At 44.3% G+C, this 24209-nt stretch overlaps 1 protein-coding gene across 13 annotated transcripts in view; it reads right to left on the bottom strand.

Moving 5' to 3' along the window:
• Nucleotides 1–24209, bottom strand: part of RYR1 (ryanodine receptor 1) — a 166375-nt gene that overhangs the window by 44044 nt on the left and 98122 nt on the right. For 3 of the 13 annotated variants that reach the window (XM_083159890.1, XM_083159891.1, XM_083159894.1), the window contains 19 exons: nucleotides 23912–24004; nucleotides 23291–23305; nucleotides 15646–15816; nucleotides 15480–15539; nucleotides 14892–15026; nucleotides 14655–14767; nucleotides 13291–13387; nucleotides 13061–13167; nucleotides 12928–12979; nucleotides 11906–11974; nucleotides 11338–11437; nucleotides 11154–11233; nucleotides 10100–10176; nucleotides 9266–9339; nucleotides 8367–8384; nucleotides 4968–5048; nucleotides 4134–4222; nucleotides 3911–4039; nucleotides 2406–2510 (listed from right to left, as the gene is read on the bottom strand). In XM_083159890.1, coding sequence (XP_083016016.1) covers nucleotides 2406–2510; nucleotides 3911–4039; nucleotides 4134–4222; nucleotides 4968–5048; nucleotides 8367–8384; nucleotides 9266–9339; nucleotides 10100–10176; nucleotides 11154–11233; nucleotides 11338–11437; nucleotides 11906–11974; nucleotides 12928–12979; nucleotides 13061–13167; nucleotides 13291–13387; nucleotides 14655–14767; nucleotides 14892–15026; nucleotides 15480–15539; nucleotides 15646–15816; nucleotides 23291–23305; nucleotides 23912–24004 — 1665 coding nt within the window. Of the gene's footprint in view, nucleotides 1–825; nucleotides 856–2405; nucleotides 2511–3910; nucleotides 4040–4133; nucleotides 4223–4967; nucleotides 5049–8366; nucleotides 8385–9265; nucleotides 9340–10099; nucleotides 10177–11153; nucleotides 11234–11337; nucleotides 11438–11905; nucleotides 11975–12927; nucleotides 12980–13060; nucleotides 13168–13290; nucleotides 13388–14654; nucleotides 14768–14891; nucleotides 15027–15479; nucleotides 15540–15645; nucleotides 15817–23290; nucleotides 23306–23911; nucleotides 24005–24209 lie in introns of all 13 variants that reach the window. The other 10 variants (XM_083159885.1, XM_083159889.1, XM_083159893.1 and 7 more) reach the window with 7 other exon arrangements.

The raw sequence follows: 24209 nt of genomic DNA, 5'->3' as shown, positions 1-24209 counted from the left end.
ACAGCCCCACCCTTAAGGGGTGTGACCAACTACAACAGAATAAGACCAGCCCCCAGGGACTCTTGCGCTTCCACCAGATGCAAAATGTAATAGGGTCTGAGTTCACATGGGGTTCGGGATGCCGGCTGAACTAAAAAAAACAAGTTCTGCTGGAATCCCGCACCTCCATCGAACCCGCACCCTATTACATTTCACCACATATAACTGACCCTCGAATAGAGTAACAATTTCTAAATGAAATGTACTGTTTGGAACCTGACAGGGGAGGGGCTTTTAGGCCGTGGGGCCCACTGGATGTATGAATGTAGAGTAGACTGTACGTTTTGAATGGCTACCACAAATGGTAAAGTTGCCATGGCAACCAATGCGATTCTACACGTTTCTAGCTAGCATTTCATAGAATGAACTTGATGGATTTTAGCTAGAAGCTGTCCTCTATGGAAGGTGTGTTAGATACAGTCTCTCCCAAATTACTCCTGCATTCATGTGAATATTCATTCCACCCTCAAAAAAATCTGTAATGGGGTCGCTGAATTAAATCACCTGACAAGATATTCTTTGGCCTGGCACAAGCGCAGACTATTAACCTTTGTATGTATGAAAAGCAATAGTTAAGTGTGAATATTCCTGAAATATTCCTAGGCGTAAGACCAGCCTTCAGAGAAAAGGGAGAGACAAATAGGTTGAAAGCAAACTGGATTATAAAGGAGATGGGAAGCGTGAATACACAGTGGGGGACACAGACAGATACGTAGAAGGGCAGGGTGCACGTCTAGCTGAAAGACGTTAAGGGAATGCAGCTGTGCCACAGAGATATATTCTTACGCCATTTCGTAGTCCTCCGTTTTGGGGCATCTGTTACATATTAGAATAAAAGTATTATTCAGAATCACTTCATACATAACATAGTTTTACTTCTCACTGATCCTCACTCAGCGAATTACCCCTTACGCGTAAAAGAGAGGCCTATTTTAGTACAGCCATTTTTTTTAGGTCACATGGGGGGCATTTCTGAGTGTACGGTCTGAGGGTGAGATTGTTCATTATTCATCCCTGCTTACAAAAACTGGGAGCAAACTGCGGAAACGCCCTGTGTACTAAGAAGGCCTGGGGGTTTCCGTGTGCCCTCACCGCTAGCTTTCACACATGGAATTACACGGTAGTGTATGCTGCAATTAGGAGGATGTGCACTGCAAACTGGGTAATTGCTACTCAAACATTTCTCCCACAGAGTATCTGATTCAGCTTTGATAGCACAGCAAAAAAAAAAGTAAGCAAGTGGGTTATACCTCCCAACTTTTGTATTCGTAAAACCGGGACCTGCCTCCTCATAGGCGTGGCTGGCGCCCAAAAAGGGGTTGGAGCTACTAGGCAGGTGGACATGATAGTGCCGCAACTCCCATTTTCATCACTTTGGGGGCGTGGCTAGCGCTCCCCGAGGAGCTTGGCTTCCTCCCTGCCCTGAAGAAATGCCTTCAATGGAACAGTCTCCACCTGTAATCAGGACAGTTAGAAGTCATGCATGTGCACTGCAGGTGGGGCAGATGAAACGTGCAGAGAGAGAGTTAGATTTGGGTGGGGTGTGTTCAAACAGTAATCTAAATTGCAGTGTAAGAATAAAGCAGCCAGTATTTACCCTGCATGGAAACAAAATGACTCAAATCTAACTCTCTCTGCACATGTTACATCTGCCCCACCTACAGTGCAACATGGTTTTGCTCAGTTGTGTGCTTTTTTGCTTTGTAACAAAACTGAATCAGGCTCACAATACAATCACGTATTCCAAATGGGGTGTATGTACCATCAATGTCTAAGTATTTCCGTGAAGATGGCCACACCCCTGTTTTTAAGATGGGGATCACAGACCAGACACTAAATTAAAAATATGGCACCCAACTGGGTCTTCTGTACTATTACTGGGTCACGTCGGCTGGGGGCTGCTGGGGACTCCTTACAATAATCATATAAAAGATAAGAAACAATTGCAGTGAGGGTGTAGAAACAATTACAGTGAAGGTTCTCACCCATTGATGGCAAAACTATTCTACATCGGTCTTAAACCATCGATGATTTGAATCATCGACGGTCGATGGCCATCCCGACTGATCACTAAATATTCCACAGCAACAGGAATTCAGTCACATCGCGGTTCATTCTGGTCAGCTATGTGCGCATAAGTGAGGATTCAATTCTATACAAGGTGCCCAAATAATGATGACCGTCACCAAGAGGAGACGGCATACAGGTATTGTGACACAATGCCGGGACTACATTTATCCTGGCGGAAGAACAAGGCTGAATATATCAGAGAGCAGGAAGGCACAGGCACCAGTCACTCGCTGGCGGAACAACGAGTGATTCCTGGAGAGGAGGGCTGTAATTTAGGAGGCAGCTAATGCGCTTACCTGGGCCAGTTTCATCATCATATGAGCAAAGACGTGCAGAAAACCAACCACTGCGTCCCAGAGACGACTGTGCGCCAGACTCTGCTGGTTACCAGTGCACGGGCCCTAGGGAAGAGACGGAAAGTCCATGTTACTGGTGTGCAGGAGGCGACTGTCCTAAGTCAAAGGGGCACATTTTCTAAAGCTTCTAAAAAAGAGAAGAGGTGAGGTTGTCCATAGCAACCAAAAGGATTCTGCCTATAATTTTCTAGCATGCAATAGTGAAATGATTGACAGAATCTTATTGGTTGCTATGAGCAACATAACCTCTTTCCATTTGTAGACGCTTTAGTAACTTTTGGGTAGCCGCCAGACGGACGTTTTACCGACACCCGTTGACAGAGAAGTCAAAATACCGACACTATACCAAGATTCATTTCGACGAGGTGTTGAATTGACCAACATAGTAAAATGTCCACATTTAACATGTCAACATGAGTTTTCAAGCAATTTTACCCTAAAAACAGACACCCATACTATCGCAGTGGACCTGGAGGGGGAATATAATAGTGCACAAAGCATGACGAGCGCAGAGAGGGGACGCGGTACACTTCGACGGTATCCATGTCCATGTTCATCTACGTTGACGTAGGCACCAAAAAAACCCGCAGAAACACATGTTGAGTTGGCATGTTAAATGTCAGCAGTTCGACTATGTCAGTCAATTGAACATGTCGGCATAATGAATGTAGGTATTTTGACTGTTGGTCAATGGGTGTCGTTAGAATGATCGTCAGTAAAACGTCCATCAAGAAATCACTCTGAACCCGCTAGATTACGTAGCCACTAGCAATGTTCTGCTTTTCTACAATAGTTTTTAAATATTTTAGCTTTAATGTGTTTTGGGAATAAGACACAAAACTTGTTACAGAAATGATCTCAATTAACAAAAGGCCACAAGACAAACGTTCTAGTTTTAATATTTCATTTATGGAGGACGATACATGGAAGGCGAAGGTTGGAGTAAGGTGACACCTGCTCTTATGATGCAAATATTAGAACATTTCTCAGTTGTGGAACTTAATCGGCCATCAACATTATTGACTGAACAAATGGGTGTGATATAGGAAGATATAGAAAGATCTAAGGTGTCTGTTGAAGATGGAATGTTGCCCATAGCAACCAATCAGAATCTACTTATTTGATTATTTAGCACCTTCTAGAAGATAATAAATTGATAATAGAATAGAACTTAATTGGTCGCCCATAGCAACAACATCCCATCTTTAATAGAACTCCCATCTTAGTACATAAACCCCCAGTAGATCTATTGACCGGATAACCAACCAAACATCTGTTACCAGGAAGTTTCTAAAAACGGGGGGGGGGGGGGGGGGGGGGGGGGGGGGGGGTTGTATCAACTGGACAATCTCCGTTCCTCCTGTGCTTAAAGGATTCATCTAGTGGTTCTGGTTTGATGTAATAATTGTAAAGGAATCACATTATATCATAAAATACATTTTTACCTGGATATACTCTGTCAAGCTGTTGAACACCTGCTTTGCCACAGACATGGCTTTGGAGAAATTCCTCTTTCCCTGGTCATCGATAATATCCTTTCCCGAATAATACCAGTAGAAGTCACTGATGGATTCCTAGGGTGGGAACAGGAAGTCAGATTTCCGTTGATAAAATAAAATTAAATAACACTAAGACAAAGGATATACAGATCTTGTTTTGGAAGCCTACCTGTAGACGGAGGAGATAGTCTACTGTGCAGATGATAATGTTGATGGTTGTGGTGTTTCCAGTCTGGGTGCGTAGATAGTTCTGGAAATCTGAAGGAGAAGAATGATTTTCTATCACATATAAGTTGAAGATAAAGCATACTGTAGATTAGTTTGGGCCAGACTAAAATCATTGGGCCAATGCACCAAGTTCTGAAATATTACGTCCAATCAGGGCCAGTGTAAGACTTCTCAGCACCCTAGGCAAAACATCAACCTACTGTAACAACCCCCCCCCCCCCCTTCTATACTGCCAATACCCACTTTTCATCCCTTTAAGGCATACTTGGTTAACGATCCGGAATAGATGCTCCCAAAAATCGGGTGGTCCTCCCAGCCCCCTGGGAAGGTGGGCACGTTCCCTGGAGGCCCCCAGGAGAGGGCAGCAAAATAGGAAAGTATGCCACAAGGGAAAGTATGGAGGCTAGGCCTTAGAAGTCCCACAGCCATCACCTGAACTAAGTACAACAAGGATCCTCATAGACATCCTTGATTTTACTGGTGGCGCCCCCCCCCCAGATCCCAGTGCCCTAGGCAGCTGCCTAATGGTAGAGCCGGCCCTGCGTCCAATAGCCAAAAAACAGTTGTGGTTGTTTGATCTAAATGTAAAAAAGGTTCACTAGCTCCAACCATCGTTCTAATGATTCCATGCAGTGAAATAAGCAAGGCGCCCATACATCATGGTTTGTTGGATGGGGGCATGGCTATTAGCGGACCATCCCTCAGACCTTCTAACTCTCAGATCTTCCTGAAAATACTGCAGCCTATGGCCACCACTATTCCCCTTGTTTCCTACCGTTATTGTGTCCCTCACAAAGCAGTTGAAGGAAGCGGAAGAGATCCTGGGTGAACTGATCATCTGCCATCACTTTCTCTCCTGGTGTTGGTAACAAGAGAACGTGGTGAAAATCAGGGGGAAAAGAGAAAGATGAGTGAGTGAAAGAAGAAAGCTCGGTGGAGGAATATGCTTAGAGGGAGGACAAGCGGTAAAAGAGAGACAGGAGGATGCAGATGAATGAAAGAGTAGACTAGCAGGAAAATAAGGACACAAAAGTAGGAACTTATGGGGAAGATGTATCAAATCTTGAGAAGCTGCCCCTAGCAACTAAACGTCTTCTAACAATGAATTATCCAATTATTGTACATTCTACAAAATTTGCTAGATTCTGATTGGTTGCCAAGGATTGATACATCCCGCCCATAGAAGGGAAACGGGGAAAGTACAACTTAAGAAAAAAGAAAAAAGTTAAGAAATAGCTAATGTAGGAAATAGAAGAGTATAGTAAGGCCGAGATAGCGATAAAACAATAAGAACAAAGATATAGGATACAGACAGAATTAGAGTGATAGTTAAACATATACACACACATAAAAACCAACAAATAATAATAGACAAGAGCTGATACAGGAGGTGAGTTATAGTCCAGCTCGGTGAGAACACTCAGAAAAAAAATATTAGTTTCTTCTTCCCAAACTCAACACACAACACAACAGCAAAATCAGAGCCCATGCAGTTAGAGGTCCAGCAGGTGGTCTGGAGACAGGTGACCTCAAAAGGTGTCCCCGGCCATAGCTAACTCTGTCAGCGAGACCTTGAGGTAGTGGTACTATGCCTTGGAGAATGATAAAGTTGATGACGATAAACTGCCAACCAATCAGCTCCTGTCATTTTTCAAACACAGCAAGTGACAGGAGCTGATTGGCTGGAGCTTTATCTCTATCCTCTCTATGACTTCTCAAAGCTTATTACATCTCTTCCTGAAGATCTAGACCTGGGGTAGCCAACTCCAGTCCTCGAGAGCTACCAACAGTTAATGTTTTCCAGATCTCCTCACAGAATCACAAATGAAGTAATTAGCTCCAGCTGTGGATCTTTTAAAATGTAAACAGTAAGTACAGATGGAGCCGGGCTCCCTCTTGCTGGCGAATCGCCAGAACGTCACCGCTGGCTCTCATCCGACTGAGACGTGCGTGCATCTCACGTGCACGTGCGCCTGTGTCCGTGCGACGGGACCCTGTCCATCTCCGCTTCAGGGGAGGCGGTGGGGACCCCGGGTGACCGCCGACAAGCTGGCGGGGACCCGGGGGAAGCCGTCGGAAGGGGACGCGCGTGCATCTTGTGCGCACGTGTCCCCTCTCGCAAATACAGATGGCGGGGGATGGCGGATGGCGTCGCCATCGCTATCCCCTGCAAAGAAGAGCCTGGCTCCATCTGTAATAAGTGCACCTGTGCAGCAGCTAGGTTGTCTGGACACTGTGAACGGTTGGTAGCTCTCGAGGACTGGAGTTGGCTACCATCTAGACCAGGGCTGGGCAACACCGGCCCTCCAGATGTTAGTGAACTACACATCCCAGGATGCTTTGCATTAGTTATGCTATGTGGCCATGCTGAAACTGATGCAAGGCATGCTGGGATGTGTAGTTTACTAACATCTGGAGGGCCGGTGTTGCCCAGCCCTGATCTAGACGGTCAGAAGTAGAGCATACAAAAGCAATAGAATTACCCTCAGAATTACAAAAACTGAGGTGCTCCTATCTGGTATTTCTACAAATAATCATCGAATGTCCCTCAAAAAAATCAAATATTATGTGAAAAATCTTTAATTTGAAGTGGGGGCGGCAAAGTCTGTAGGTCACCTGGAGTCAGAAAATGGTTAGTTAGGGACATAAAAGGAACAATGTGCAAGGAAATTAGTTGTGATGGAATTTGCTGAACTAACCCATCCAAAATAAGCTCAGAAGTAATCATTATAAAACTACAGTACAGTGTTATGCTGCTTTCACATTGCCTAAACGTTTGAAACCCGGTATTTTGAAATGGTATTTAAAATGGTATATTACCGTTTTAAACCCCTTTCACACTGCACATAAATACCGGGTCTCAAGCAGGTTTGCAGTGTGAAAGCAGGACAGACAGTAGCTATAAGACAGCGTAGTGCATATGTAATGAGCCACTCATTACATATGCACATATGTAATGAGTGCAGTGCATATGAATGAGCCACTAATTACATATGCACATATATTATGAGTGGCTCATTACATATGCACTGCGCTCTCATAGCTACAGCCTGAGTCCTATATACCGGTTCAGAGCCATTCACACTGCATAAAAAACGTCTCTGAACCATGTAGGACTCTGCTTTTTACCCTTTTTTAAATAACGGTTATTTGTAACCGGTAAATGCAGACTGGTGCTTTCACACTCCAATTCTAACCGGTTTAAAAGGCTAAAAAAATCAGCAATATACCAGTTAAGAGCTGCAGTGTGAAAGGGGTATTAGATGTGTACATGACAATCTCTATGTACTGTACATTTTTAATGCTGATGTGATAATAATTTCAATATTATTATTATTATTATTATTATTAATAATAAATTAATATTTTAATGCAAATTTTTAATGATGCTGCTGCCGGTAGACCAGCTCTGACAAGAACCCGTCCTGGGGAAGAGCTCTCCAGGACGAGGACCAGGAATCAGTCATGTACGAAGGGGGCACATCATTCCTAATATGTGTCTGAGTCCCATTGTAAAATCCACAAAGCATTTGGGATAAGCATAGGGATGGCCATTGACCATTGTTGAGTCATAATCATCGATGGTTTATGATCGATGTAGAAAGGTTTTGCCATTGATGCAGGAGATCCAGATGGTTTCCCTCCATCTATGGCTCAGTATAACCGAGGAGTTTTTTTCTTTAGTTTCCACAAGGTGCCAGGACACGGAGCATAGCTCCACCCCCACCTGTGAAGCCACGCCCCCAGGTGATGAATTTGCTCATGTGCGAGTCAATCAAAGAAAAGAAGTGACTAATAATGGTCATACATCACATAGTATGCGACCATCGATGACTGTTTGCACATATCATCATCGATGGCAATCATCGATAGTGATAGAACCGGTGGCTACCCCTAGATAAGCGTGGCAGTGGCATGTAGATGGAGTGGTGGACTATTCGGAGGTGAGTGTACGTACAGATCACCCTGCACCAAGAATAGGCCTGGTACAAATGTACTGCACCGTACGCTCCATGGGGTAGAAAGGAATATTCTCTAGAGATTTACGTATTAATCCATACGATAACCATTTTCCCTTTTTGGATGGGTACAGTCAGCACAGGGAGAGGAAAAGGCGGGTGACAGTGACTGTTAGTAGAAGCAAGGGTGGAGTGAGGTTTAAATGAACATTTACCCTGTTCACGGTTGATGACTGGGAACCAAGGTCGGGGAATGAGAGAGAGGCAGGCGGGAAAGGAGGGGGCACAACCACAGGTCAGGGAACAGAAAGGAAAAGGTGAATATCATTATTTCAAACACATTAATTGGATGGCGCCAAGAATAAAACAACAGTCCCCTCCCACTCCCCAAACCAGAAACAGGTAAAGAGAGAAACGTAGTTTGTAATAAAGAACATAGAATTATTTCCTGTGTTTAGAGATGATGTGATTAGAGAAGAGATGGACAAGTTGCGAAACACAGGTCAGATATAGATGACAAATCACTTTGCAGGTCATTTCAGGCTTAAGTTAACCTGTGATACAGTGGTGCCTTATACAAGGAAATGTATATACTGTACACAAATCATGTATGGTAAATCCCCATTAGTTATAAATGTACTGTATCCCGAAACCATACAAACTAACTGCATAAAAAAGAAACTAGTATCTATAGATATACATGTAAAGGTTCTGAAATCCAGTAATACCTGGAGGCATTTATCCTAAGCAGAGCCAAATAAAGTAAGAGACTCTGGGGCCAATGTATTACGCCTGGTAAAGTTATAAATTGGAAGGTGATAATGCACCAGTCAATCGGCTCCCTGTTGGAGCAGCGGTGCCTTCTGGTATTGCTGGCATCACAGAGGCAGGGATGCTGGTAACAGGAGATCCTGTGAGAGCCGCGGCTGTAATTGATGCCACTGCCGCCAACACTGCTAGGACGGTAAGTGGCAATATGAATGGAGCTGAGGCCTGAACCTATTACTGAGCCTGGGGACGAGGGGATATACATCCCCTCTCAAATCCAGGTAATAGTGGCGGTGTATTTATAGTGTAATGCTGTCTCCCTGTCTTAGATTCCTGTTGTACTCACTTGTCCCATCTTCTGTCACCATGCCGAGCCCTTCTGCCTTATTCTGACGCTCAAAGGCGTTCAGGTCCAGGACACTGCTCAATAAAAAGATACACATTGTAGAAGACATAGTAACTGCAGGTAACTTATGAGATGACTGGTTACTCGGGAGGTGGCCAAAACGGTCCTTGAGACCTACCAACAGTCATGTTTCAAGGCCACATGTGGATCTGTAGAATGTGTTGGCTAGGAATGAATGCAGCTCATGTTTAAAAAATGTGACAGTTAGTAATCATTACAGCTGTGCACCAGCTAGGGAGTTTGGGAAATGTGACAGTTAGTAATGACTGCACCTGTATACCAGCTAGGTGGTCTGAGAAACGTGACCATTAGTAATGACTACTGCTGTGCACCAGCTAGGGGGCCTGAGAAATTTGACCGTTAGTAATGGCTGCACCTGTGCACCAGCTAGGTGGTCTGGGAAATGTGACAGTTAGTAATGACTGCACCTGTGCACCAGCTGGATGGTCTGGGAAATGTGAGTTAGTATAGACTGCACCTGTGCACCAGCTAGGTGGCCTGGGAAACGTGAGTGAGTACCTATATAGGTACTGCGCATGCGCATCTGACGTTTTTGCACGGCAGCCCGCACAAAGGCGTTCCGGAGGAAGGTAACACCTCCCAATGGGACTGCCTTTGTGACTGGCAGGTCAGACTTCCAATTGGAAGTCACTGCTAGTCACAGACTGCATCTGGCTTCACTACAGTGGCGGATTTTACCTGGGGGGGCTGCAGCCCTGGGATATTGGGATATCATGGAAAACAAATAGATAGTATACCTAGAACCGTCCTCACCTGCAGGTCTGCATCAGGGCCTGCACGCTCTGGAAAAAGCCAACTTCCCTCTTGTCCTTCAGGTAATCCAGCATTTTCTGCCAGGAGGAAGGAATGGAGAATAGGAACAGTGAGAAGCTTGGGGAGAGATAAAAGACCAACCAATCAGCTTCTAACTGCCATTAAAATAGCAGTAAGATGCTTATTGGTTGGTACATCAATTGCCAAAGTCTTGTAGGCCAGTGACAAATAAGGGGACACAAGGAGAAATGTATCAAAGCGTCTAGGGCCTTATTCTAGTTCACTCTTTCTGACAAAATCCTTCTTAGATGGACAAAACCATGTGCACTGCAGGTGGGGCAGATGTAAAATGTGCAGAGAGAATAAGATTTGGGTGAGTAATTTTGTTTCTGTGCAGGGAAAATACTGGCTGCTTTATTTCTACACTGCAATATAGATCTCACTTTGAAGAAAAACCCCACCCAAATCTAATTCTCTCTGCACAAGTAACATCTGCCCCACCTGCAATGCACATGGTTTTGTCCATTTGAGAAGGAATTTGCCTCTGAGAGTGAACCAGAATAAGGCCCCTAATTTCATGTCTCCTCGCCCGGGGGGAGGGGAGGGGGGGGGCAGGGATGGAGCTTTGCATCATCAAGCTCCACAAACATTGCAGGAAATGCCACGAATTGCAGGTGTACGTGGAGAGGGTGGGGCCAAAATTACATAATTTGCATAATTTTAGTACTGGGATTTGACCAGAAAAGTAAGAACATGCCGTGGAGAATGTGGGGGATCCAGGGAAATGTGGGAGGTGTTCCTACCCTTCCGGGAGACCAGTAGGAGGGCCCGTATTTCAGGAGCCCACCTGCCACTCCTGGGGGGTAGGCAAGTATGCAAGTGATTAGTCTGCCCAATCAGCTTCTAGCTATCATTTTCTAGAGCATACTTTATAAATAATAGCTAGGAACTGTTTAGTTGCTGTGGCCTCACCAACACCTGTCCTTTTTTAGAAGGTTTGACACATCTCCCCCTGTGTCTTATACAAACAGCCTCCCATTGGCTGATATCTTACCTGCTGGACCGCCGAGTTACCCCCATTAAGGATAGAAATTCCCAGCTTGAGCGTTGAGGAGACCATGGCTCCTGTCTCGCCTGCCAGAGATAACAAATCACAAGCAGAGTAAGAACTGACCCAACATTGGAGATCGTCTCCTGCAGCTAATTCTTATACTGAGTTCTGACCGTTCCCCTCTCACCTTTACATGCGCTGATCATCTGCAGGACCATCTCAGCAGCCCCGCGGTTGTGGAGACGAGACTGCTGGTATAACAGCTTCTGCTTCTCCATCTCTTTCTCCTGTGAGCAGAGGGGGCAGATGGTTAATAGGGATGTTGAAAAGGGTGTGTTATGCGGTTCCAACAGTCGGGATCCCGACAGTCATTAGCCCGACGTCGGGATCCAAATTGGCCATACTCAGACAGCGTGGCCAGCGCAACAAAGCCCCTTGCAGGCTCGCTGCGTTCGCCACGCTGCGGGCGCGGTGGCTCGCTGCGCTCACCACCTATTCTGTTCTCCCTCTATGTCAGGACCCCGTCTGGCACCCGTTGAAAAAGACAAACCTGACAATATGTTTAACAATGTGTGTGATGAACGGAGTGATTGTGAAGTTTACCTGGAATCACAAGGTTGAGTTATAAAGATCTGTCAATATGTTTATAGAATGTACACATTATGCATTGTTTTGCCTATGTCTTAGCAGATTGACATGAACATGATGGCAAGAGACGAGGAGAACTAAAGGAATAATAACATAGAAGGACATACTTCAAATGTAAGCTCAGATTCCTCTTCCCCATCTTCGGCGGCTTCCCCTTCCTCCTCCATGTGGCAACTCTGGGTGGTATCAAGAAGAGAATGATTATTTACAAGTCAAGTGACCAATATTAATGCTATATGTAAGATGTTCCTAGCGATGTATACAGTGACATCACTACCTCTCTGTGTACTGGTGATCTGGTGTATAGCACTGATCACTATACCCTAGGTGAGATGTTACCAGCGATGTAAACAGTGACATCACTACCTCTCTGTGTCCTGGTGATATGGTGTATAGGACTGATCACTACCCTAGGTGCGATGTTAAAATTGATGTATACAGTGACATCACTACCTCTCTGTGTCCTGGTGATCTGGTGTATAGCACTGATCATTATACCCTACAGTATGTGAGATGTTACCAGTGATGTATACAGTGACATCACTACCTCTCTATGTCCTGGTGATCTGGTGTATAGGACTGATCACTATACCCTAGGGAGATGTTACCAGTGATGTATACAGTGACATCACTTCCTCTCTGTGTCCTGGTGATCTGGTGTATAGCACTGATCACTATACCCTAGGTGAGATGTATACAGTGACACGTTTACCTTACAGTGTCCTGGTGATCTGGTGTATAGGACCGTCGGCGAGGCGAGGGGGATCGACGTGGAGGTCCATCGGAATGGGGCACGCGAGCATCTTGTGCGCTAGCCCCCCTTACGATAGCAGAGGCTGGCGATTCGAACACCAGCCCCAGTCACAATGAGAGGGGCTAAATCTGTAACTACCACTCTGTGTCCTGGTGACACAGGCACCATCTTCCTGTAGATATCACTGGGAAGATGGCTTCAGCCTTAATGTTCGATCCGCGAGGGGGACAGCTGACCTGGGCCCCCACCATGCCCCTCCGCCCCCCTCTCGGCACCACTGAACACAATACAACATATTGCTTGGGGGTTACATGCTCGTTACCATGGGGGGGATTGAACTTACATTGATAATTTACATTGGGCTGGATGCCTTACCTTTGCCATGATATCCGCATACGCCATGTATAAGTAGTCTTCATCCAGTTTACTGTGGAGGAATCATTTATGTCAGTAGTTTAGACTTTGGGTCATTTTATTCCATAGATGAATTTGGAATCAGATCGCTCACCTCTTCTCTGTTAGCGCCGTTCTACTGAAATGCAGGATAAGCTGGTGCAGGGGGTCCGGCTTTTTCTCTTCTTCTTCTTCCTCTTCCTCCTCTGTCTCTCCAGACTTCTAAGGAATAACAAATACCAGACTTTCTATTGCAAACAACTGATTTTCTAGATTCTGCCATTACTTTGATTCTGGATCATCCTGTACGTTCAGGCTTCCAGTATCCCTGTCTCTGCTACTCACAGCCAAGTCATCAATCATCCTGTCCTCAAAGTCGTGTTCCTCACTCACTATCCATGCTTGTTTGTATCCTTCCAGGAACATGTTACAAGCTCGATGTCTATAGTGCAGAGATGAGAAGATGCGTAACTGTAGGTTCATTACTATAGCATGTGTGCAGAATTGCTAAATTAGTGTACAGTAATTCATAGCTTACAGTAATTCTGATCAATGGTGCAAGAAGAATTGAATTTTTCTTAGTGGTACTGTGGTGTGGTCACATGTCATGAGGGGGCGTGGCCACACAAAACTAGGGGAGTGGCTACCTGACTATATAGGCATAGTCACATTATTCCACACACCATAATGCCCCTTACACATTATGCCACACCTTAATTTATTTATTTATTAGCAGTTTCTTATATAGCGCATACATATTCCATAGCACTTTACAGAGAATATTTGAACACTTACATCACTTCCTGCCCCAGTGGAGCTTACAGTCTAAATTCCCTACCACATGTACACGCACACACAGACATTCTTGGGTTAATTTTGTTGGAAGCCAATTAAACCAAAGTACCTGGAGGAAACCCACGCAAGCACGGCGAGAATATACAAACTCTGCACAGTTAGGGCCATGGTGGAGATCGAACCCATGACCCCAGCACTGTGAGGCAGTAATGCTAACCATTACACCATCTGTGCTGCCCCTTTCACATTATGCCAAACACTGTAATGCCTATTACACATTATGCCATACATTGAAATGCCTATTACACATGTCCCATACACCATAATGCCAATTACACATTATGCCATACACTGTAATGCTTAATTCACTTTATGCTACCAATTGGGTTCTATCTATTATCTTCTAGAATGTGCTAAATAAATAAGTAGAATCTAATTGGTTGCTATGGGCAACATCCCATCTTCAATAGAACTCCCATTTTAATAAATCTGCCCTTAATCTGCCCCTGCCTTCCGGAATGCCCAAGAGGCTCCCGGAAAGGTGAGTAAGTCCCCGAAGCTGCCTCCTCATGTGTGTCGAGACCCTTATTCACATAATGGCCATTAGCACACACACACACCCCTCCCATGCTATGCCAAGCTGGCTGACCTCGGCAATCCTAGCCATCCATACTAAGGCGTGATTCGGTAGCCCCACGCATCTTTATGTGCTACTTTCTCCTTCAAAATGCATCTTATTCACAACACTGTGCACACAAGCAACCTATGCTGATTAAAATGATGGGCTTGGTTCAGAGTTGATCACAAAAGCCAAATCTTTCTCAAATGGGCAGAACCATGCTGCACTATATGTGTCCTATACTACAGAAGCACTAGTTCAATCACATTGGTGTCTATGTTTTCAGAGTACGCACCTGGGCAAGTTATACAGAGGTGTCATCCTGAAGCAGGCCACTACAGCACGTCGCCGTTGTTTGGAGAGTAGCTTGTGCCAAACAGCTTTCTTGGATTTAAAGGGGTGCTCAGTCTGGTAACATATGGGGTGTTATTCGCAGGAAGAGGACAATAAAACAGGAGGAAAACAAAATGAAGAGCTGGGCAATGGTTCATTCTCCTCGCATTTTATATAACAGATGCTCATTATTACTCACAAGTTCCAGATGAAAGAGCACAGCCGAGACCTCCTGCACGCGTTTCACAATCTTCTCCGGACTGTTGGAGTCCTCTGCTTTACCTGACATTTTGTTATAAAGGGCCATCTGCCAGCGCATTGAGGAATTCTCACACTGAATTGAAAGTAGAGATGAGAAAGGTGAATGGACTATTACAGAGAGACTAAACAACAAACAATGGTGGGAATTATGGGATGGATAAGATAATGGGAAGGCTCACAACGTTTTCTTGCATTTTGAGAATTGAAAGATGAGCGGCTTGGCTTTGCATCAGATCTTCCCGTTGAGTATGGATCTCAGAACATGGCTACAGGTCCGCAAATCTGGTCTCTCTCTATGATCTTTTGGCTCACCTATGATCAGTAGGCCAAAATACGCAATATTCTACTAAATACACGGGCCCAGGCCTCTTTAAGGTCCGAGGAAGCTGCTGGGGGGCCTCCAAAAGCCCACCTTTGAAATGTGTGGCACTTCTTTCAGGATGTGACCATGCATCACAGATATGACCACACCCCTTTCAGTACCTGGGCCCAGCCGATGTCTTAGTGGCCCTATGCATGTACTTACCTTGCCTTGTAGGTGGAGGTTTTCCTGCAGGAATTCTCTGACTTCTTCATCTGTATCTTTCTGCAAATAAAGATTATGAAAGTTGTGTTCAAATGGGCAAGATTTTCCACTAAGACCATGTGCCAGGCCAGAGGAGTAGGAAACAGGCTGAGCATATGACACCCACCAGAGAATAGCGTGTCTTGGCCAATGTAATCAGCTCCTGGTCAGTCGGTGAGCACATGTTTAACCCAATTGGAAGCATCTTTTTCAGGGTGGCCACAATGAGCGACGTTTGGACAGAGTAACGATCCCCGCGGCGTTTCTTCTTTGTGCGCTCCTGGTCGGAGCCGCCCGACTAAAGTGGATAAGAAGAGTTAGGTCATCTAGATGTGGAATACACAGTACATTTTCTGGACATACAGGTGCATGCAGCTCGGCAATGTTGTGTTTTTCCTCGTTAACCTGAGGGAACATCAATCACCTTACAGGTCACCAACCAGCGCATCCATCAGCTCCCTGTACATCCAGCCCCAAAGCGGAATTTGCCAAGTGGCTGCCCAGCCATGGTCTCTGACTAAACAAAGTCTGCCAAGTACCAAGTGTCAGCCAACACCAGAGCTCACCAAGCATCACCCCATGAGAACTCATAATGGGGCAGATGTATTTAGGCTGGCTAAGAGATAAACTGGAGATAAAGTGGAGAGAAAGTAGAATGTGAGAACGCACCAGCCAATCAGCTATGTTTGAAATAGTTGGGAGTTGATTGGCTGGTGCTTTATCTCCTCCACTTTATCTCTTCTCCAGGCTGAATACATCTGCCCCACAGACCCTTGGCTATCCCATCCTAAAAAACAGGGACATTTCCGTGAACACAGGCTACAGCCGCACCACTTCCCCACCCCCTCAACACCGCTGCCTATCAATCAGGTAGTGGCATAGGGGAACTATGGGTGACTCAGTATTAGCCATCTCTCCTTCTAAGCCCACCCCCAGACTCCCATTGGCTAGTTTCACAGGAGTGTGGGCAGGCTTTGAAGGAGGGGAAAGCCAAATGGTGCCTCCCAGTTGATACACATAAAGCTGCGATCCCGCCAACCTGCAGCCAGCCCATATATTACATACATCTCTGCATGCATGTTTATACAGCATGTGCTAACCGGATCCCTCCTGTAAAGTGTGGTGTGAGCCAATCAATACCATTAATGTCAAATTTGGGCAGACCCATACCGGATTCCATTTAGCAATATCAGGTACATGTATAATTTGAAAACTTATGGGCACATTTACTAAAGCTTATAAAAGTGAAAAAAATTGATGTTGCCCATACCAACCAATCAGACTTTGTCTTTCTGTTTCTAGGATGCAATAGAAAAATAATAGACAACATATCATTGGTTACTCTGGGTCACATCAACTTTTTTTTTTTCATTTTTAGAAGCTTTAGTAAATGTTGCCCCTTATTTTTGCAAATGAATAAATTCCTCTAAAAAGTCAACTGAGTCCCTTAAAGCCGCAATAGTGAGTAAAGCACGCGCAGGAACTGGGCGGCAACGTGGGGTGGTAAGAATTATGGAGAGAGGCCATGGTCAGAGAGTGGGGCATAGGGCTGGCATAAGTGCCGATGGTGCTACCGATGTTAACGTATTGTGCGGCAGGCAGTAAAGCAGCACCTATAGATCCTGCAAGTGGCCAATTCAGTCCTTGCACTTTGTAGTGGCAATAGCATCAAGACAAAGGCGCCACTACTGCAAACAATGATAAAGGTGCTGCTTCTGAGTGTGACCAAAATGTATTCCGGACATTTAATGCTGATCTGTCAAAAAGTAACAGGCATTGTTTTTTTAGTTGGAAAATAAGACACAGAACACATTTTATATCATGACCAGATGGAAATTACACTGAGGACAAGACACGTTTTAGTATCAAATCAAATGTAAAATTAATATGGGGTAGAGCTACAGATGCACAGATGTGGGTGAGGACAAATGGTACAAACTATGGAGGGATAGAAATATACACGGATGGACAGATAGACATGAAGATGACTTTATGGATATAGGAGAATACAAGTGTACACAGAAGGACATAAATATGGTGGGTGTAGATAGGAACCGGTGATTGTGGAAGACAACACAAGAGGCCTAAATTAGGAGGTGGACATACATACGAGTGCATAGAACATAACGATGAAGAGGAGAAAATACAGATGCATCATTAGTTATCTAATTATCTCCAGGGTGCACAGTATTATCTATGTGGAACTTGGCCTCATTATAAGATGTTTTTGCATCGTAGTTAATATAACACTTTTGGCCTTCCAAATACTCCATCTTTCAGTAAATATTAACTTTACAAATAAAAAGTATAAACCAGGGACTGTACCCAATATACAGAGTAATACCCCCTTTCCACTAAAAAACATCATCTGACCCAGATAATTGGACACAAGCCATGTTACAGTGGCTTGATACCCCATTCACATCGCAGGCTGGGCCTGGGTTAGTAACGGGGCTTCCCTCTGCCAGCGCTTGGAGTTGACTTCATCGCCAATCACCGGTGGGCTATCTTCCATAGGCTTATAACAGGACTTGGGTCCCCCCTGTGCACTGCAGCCTTAACTGGGTCCGACCCTTGTTGCTACCCGGGTCAGATTCCCAGGTCACTGGATCTGGGTTTGTTTTTAAAGACCCTTTTCCATTAAGCCCAACCCAGGTCGATGCGGCAATAACTGGGTATAAGAGGAATTGTAGTGTTCAGCAGATTAGAACTGAAATAAAGGGATGCTCCTAGGGCCAACAAAACTTTTAGGAACAAATGTTTAAGCTTGGGGTCTGGACAATATTGAAAGTGGGCAATTATGACGTGGATGTGTGTGTAAATGGGGGGAGTATAAAGATGCTTTTATGAGAAAAAAATACATAAAAGTACATAAGGAAAAATGTAAGTGTAAAGTGATCAACTGACTAAATATGGATGAGCAGGGACCAAACATGCACAGATGATGGGTGGGACATGAACATGCACAGATGATGGGTGGGACAGGACAGGCACATATGATGGGTAGGACATGAAGATGCACAGATGATGAGTAGGACATGGCTTTGCATGGGTCTTGGGTAGAACATGAACATGCATGGTTGAAAAGGATGACCTACAAATACTGTATGTTGATGAAATGAGGGTACAAGGATAATGAGGATAAAAACAGTTGTATATTATAGGGAAGATCATATACTATAGGGCAGTGGTAGCCAACCCTAGCCCTCGAGAGCTACCAACAGTTCACATTTTCCAGACAACCTAGCTGCTGCACAGCTGCACTCATTAATCACTGACACATTTTAAAAGATCCACAGATGGAGCTAATTAGCTCACTTGTGATTCTGTGAGGAGACCTGCAAAACATGCACTGTTGGTAGCTCTCGAGGACTGGGGTTGGCTACCCCAGCTATAGGGCATTATATCATAAAATGTCTATTTATGGACAGAGGAGAACATAGTGATATGTATGATAGTGATTATAGAGAAGGATATATTTATGGAGATGGACATACTGTAAAGTTATGTTGCCCTGGCTCATGTAACACAAAAGTGCAGCAGTGGAGAACATAAAGATAAACAGATGTAACTAGCTACATGTTAGTCACATGGAGAAGAATGAATATATTAGAAGCAGTGGTTTCTGGAGGTGGAGATTATATTGAAGAACCAAGGATATGGATAGCATAAATACAAGACTAGATCCACAGGGAATCATCCTATACATCCTCCAGTACTTATCAAAATCAAAGACTCATACGGTACAGTAGACTGTAGCTTATACTGTGGCAGATAGTGCTACCTGCAGGCTAGTGGTTAATGTTAATTGTAAGAGTTATCAAAATTATTTTTACTATCAGTGTTCTTAGCACCTAGAGTGTGCATCAGTATTGTTCTTTTTTCCTGTATGGTACTAGAAGCCTTAACTTGGTAGCACCTCTCATTATGTTTAAAAATTTGGTGTGCAGTTCAGTCCCCCCCTCTTTCCCAAATATTTGTGTATATATTGTACACTGAAGGTAAGGCTCCTTCATTCTGGCACTGGCACCCCTCCCATCTACCCTCAGGTGTTTTAATTAGCACAGGTTCCTACATTGCAGACTGCATGTTAATATGGGCTCTATTTGAAGGTAAGACCTAGATAAATTTATATAATGTGTTAGTATTAGAAATGTTAGGGACCCATCTAATGAAGTTCACCTGGACGCGGTGGATGGGCCCACATATTTGCGCAAATGTGTGCTAAGAACTTCAATTATACTCCATGTTAATTGTAAGAGTTATCAAAATTATTTTTACTATCAGTGTTCTTAGCACCTAGAGTGTGCATCAGTATTGTTCTTTTTTCCTGTATGGTACTAGAAGCCTTAACTTGGTAGCACCTCTCATTATGTTTAAAAATATGGTGTGCAGTCCAGTCCCCCCCTCTTTCCCAGGCTAGTGGTTATGTAGTGTCAGCTTGTACTGTGTACCTGCAGTTAGTAATACAGTATCTATTCTCCTTCTGTGTTGTGTAATTATCTATGTACAATACAGGTTGAGTATCCCTTATCCAAAATGCTTGGATATCAGATCGTTCTGTATTTAGGAATATTTTTATTTTCAATGAGGTATCTTAAGGACGGGACCCATGTGTGAACACAAAATGCATGTATGTTGTATAAACACATCAAATACATGAAATACACACAAATATATTTTATATGAGCATGTAGTGCCAGTAACATATCATGTCCCCAGTAGTGCCAGTTACATATCATGTCCCCAGTAGTGCCAGTTACATATCATGTCCCCAGTAGTGAGTTACATATCATGTCCCCAGTAGTGCCAGTTACATATCATGTCCCCAGTAGTGCCAGTTACATATCATGTCCCCAGTAGTGCCAGTTACATATCATGTCCTCAGTAGTGAGTTACATATCATGTCCCCAGTAGTGCCAGTTACATATCATGTCCCCAGTAGTGCCAGTTACATATCATGTCCCCAGTAGTGCCAGTTACATAACGTGTCCCCAGTAGTGCCAGTTACAGATGTCCCCAATAGTAGCAGTTACAGGTGCCCCTAATAGTGCCAGTTACATATCATGTGCCCAGAAGTGCCAATTACAGATACTGTATATCCCCAGATAATAATGCCACTGTATCGGCCTCCCAACAGAGGTGGTAGAGGCTAAGACAGCAGAGCAAGTTAAACATGGGACAGACATTAATATATACTTAAAAATAAATAAGGCTCAAATATGGTTTTGAGGTAACAATATGGTTAAAAAAGGGGCAGACTAGATGGGACAAAAGGTTCTTATCTGATGTCAAATTCTATGTTTCTATGTTTATATAGTCGCCTATGTTCTTGTGTAGTTTATGTTTTTAGATGTCCGTGTTTATTGCAGCGAGACTGAATGACAGACGATAAGTAATTCTCCAAAGCATCAAACAAAACACCCCCCCCCCCCCCCAGACAGACTCAGAGATCACAGGAAAGCAATTCCAAGAGCAGATCTCAGAAGGGTGCAGCCTGCACCCCAAATTCACCCACATCTGTGCCCTCACTCTGTGCCAACACATTGTGCGTGCCATGTGTTGCTACGGCAGAAAACACACAGCCACTACCGTCTCAGAAATGCAACCAGAGAACATGCAATATCTTCTGTCTAACCGACCTCCTCTCACGTTCTCACAACACGTCTGCTGTGGGAAAGGTCTGCAGGACATTGTCCAGTGTGTCCATATTCAATCTAACAGGACCACGCTATTGAATATTAATATAATACTGGGCATCACTAAACTGAATACACCGTATATAGTTTGTTACTACTTTTATACTTAATGGTTCCATTGCATTCTTGAATAATGACCTGCTTAATAGATTGGGTAGAGCAGGCTTAGCCAACCTTTGGCTTTACCAGCTGATCATTGGGGGGGGGGCTATGCTGGGATTTGTAGTTTCCTAATAGCAGGAGAGCCACAGGCTGGATGAAGATGTGACATCAGCTAACCACCCCCCCCCCCCCTCGCAGTCATCAGCCCACCCGCGTAGCCAAGGGGATGCCCATAAATTCTGGGCGTTCCCATGGGCGATCCCCATCCCCGCCCCTCCCTCCTTTCCCACTGCGAATGGCCCAGTGAGGGTGAAACTTGCCGTTGTTATTCGCAATCGGCGTTTGCACATGTGCAGAAATCTGCCTGTGCTTCCACAAACCCTGACCATCGAGCAGGGGTTGAATTCGGATCACTACGAGTGAACCAGAATGGACCCCAATATGTATTAGGCTGCAATTTGCTAGTCCCGGCATGATGTCAGTGAGATACAGATGACGTCACACTCATCATGGCGGCGATACAGCCACTAGTGTTGCTTTGGTGAAGAAAGACGCACCCACAACTCAGAGTGCCGCACTGCGCCAGGCCGGCAACTAATATATTTTTAATGAGCCGTGAAATGGGAGAGGATAGATGCGGCTGGCTACATCTGTAGCTGCTAGATTTAAAGCAGAAATGAGATTTAAAGCATAAACAACTCAGATTTGCTTTAAAACTAATTTGGCTTTAAATCTGGCACCTTTTTGACTGAAATTACACCGAAGGCTTTGACACTTGAACCCTTAACCGCTTTCCCGTTTGAGCTTTTTAACCCCTTTCAATAGCTATAATGATGAACTTCAGGCTCTTGGGGAGAGATCAAGTAGAGAGAGATAAAGTATCAACTGATCAGCTTTTAACTTTTCAAGCTGTGCTAGAAAAATGACAATTAGAAGTTAATTGTTTGGTATGTTATTACTCTCCACTTTTTGATACATCTCCTCTGGGCTATATAAGTGGCATTAGCTATACGTCAGGGCTAAATTAAACTTTAATTTGTATCAATGCTGAACTGTGAAGTCAGAATAAAGATGAACACTTGATTACTTCTTCATATAGGAAAAAATATAGCTGGTCTTTATTATTTGAAGAACCTGCTTTTAACTTGATGTATGGCCAAACAATGTCCTGCAAGACTGTTCAGACAGCAAAGTGCAAGGAGGTATTGAAGTCTACCTCTAAAATCACTGTTTCCTCCTGGAAATGAGCTGCACAGAGCATGTACGCCAATAGTAACAATGGCTGCCATCTTGCAGTGTATATGGACGCCAGTAGTAACAATGGCTGCCATCGTGCACTTGCATATACGCCAATAGAAACAATGGCTGCCATCATGCACTGTGCATGTACGCCAATAGTAACAATGGCTGCCATCGCGCACTTGCATACATGCCAATAGTAACAATGGCTGCCATTGTGCACTGTGCATGAACTCCAATATAAACAATGGCTGCCATCGTGCACTTGCATATATGCCAATAGAAGCAATGGCTGCCATCATGCACTTGCATATATGCCAATAGTACCAATGGCTGACATCGTGCACTGTGCATGTACACCATAGTAACAATGGCTGCCATTGTGCACTGTGCATGAACTCCAATATTAACAATGGCTGCCATCGTGCACTTGCATATATGCCAATAGAAGCAACGGCTGCCATCATGCACTTGCATATATGCCAATAGTACCAATGGCTGACATTGTGCACTGTGCATGTACGCCATAGTAACAATGGCTGCCATCGTGCACTGTGCATATACGCCAATAGAACACTGGCTGCCACCATGCAGTAAGGTCAGGGCACTTCATGGAGGAAAGTGAAACAGGAGCGAGCGCAGGACAGACAGACAGAAGGAGCCATGCTTCTCACACAGGCACAGGGCAACACGGCAGCAGCCCCACCACATGTAAAGAGAGCGACTGCTGACCTGGGAGTCTCCAGACTAACAAGGGAATAAAGAGAGAAACACAAGAGTTTGTTACACTATAAACTGTAAACCGAGAACTTGCATGATATTAAAGCAAAACAATGTATAAGCAAAAGGGCCAATTATGCTGACGGCTTGGTAGCATCAGATGGACACTGTACTAAGAAAGTCACATGTGTAATAAACTAAAAGGAAACCAAGGACCAATAACACCATCATCTCTGTCCAACGTTGGTTCTCCTGCCATGCATGTAATGAAGAACATACCTTTCAGCGGCACAAAGGATATATTTTACAGAACAGTTATTATAGGGAGACAAAATTATTTGGTGTTACTTGTCCTTCAAAGGGCAAAACTATAAGTAGCGAAGGTGTTGGGTCCACATTAGGGGCAGGATGACAATGGGTTAGGAGGAACTGGGCATAAGAGAAGGATCTAGGACAATGGTCAGGCTGGTTAGAGTTACAGAGAGGTGTTGGAGAGGAACTAGATCAGACTATAGTATGGGCAAATATCGGTCAGTAGAGACAATGGGACATCGTCTGTGTCAAGGGAAAGAGTTGGAGAAGTATCGTAGTAGAAGGAGTGTAGGGAACAACTACATTGACCACAGTACCTACCTTTGACATTTTGCTCTTGCTGTCCGCCGTGAGGAAGGACATGTTGTTTATTTCATTCTGTACCACAAAGTTCTGCTCCTCTCGTTTAAAGTTCTAGCAGAGAAGAAAGATCACCATACATAAAACTGACACCTCCATGCTAGAGAGTGGTCTCACGTGCTTACATCTGAGGCTCTTTATAGTTAATATGGAAAATAGGTTACAAAATATTACAGTTATGTGGGTCTGGGGGTGGGGTATAGGGAAGAAGGAATTCAAATGAACTGTTTGCTGCCCAGACTCTTGTAACCAGGCTATA

Source organism: Crinia signifera, chromosome 9 (assembly GCF_055691185.1).
Source record: "Crinia signifera chromosome 9, ASM5569118v1, whole genome shotgun sequence".
In the NCBI taxonomy this organism is placed as follows: Eukaryota; Metazoa; Chordata; class Amphibia; order Anura; family Myobatrachidae; genus Crinia; species Crinia signifera.
Note: the sequence above shows the minus strand (reverse complement) of the source record. Positions and strands in the feature narration are given on the sequence as shown.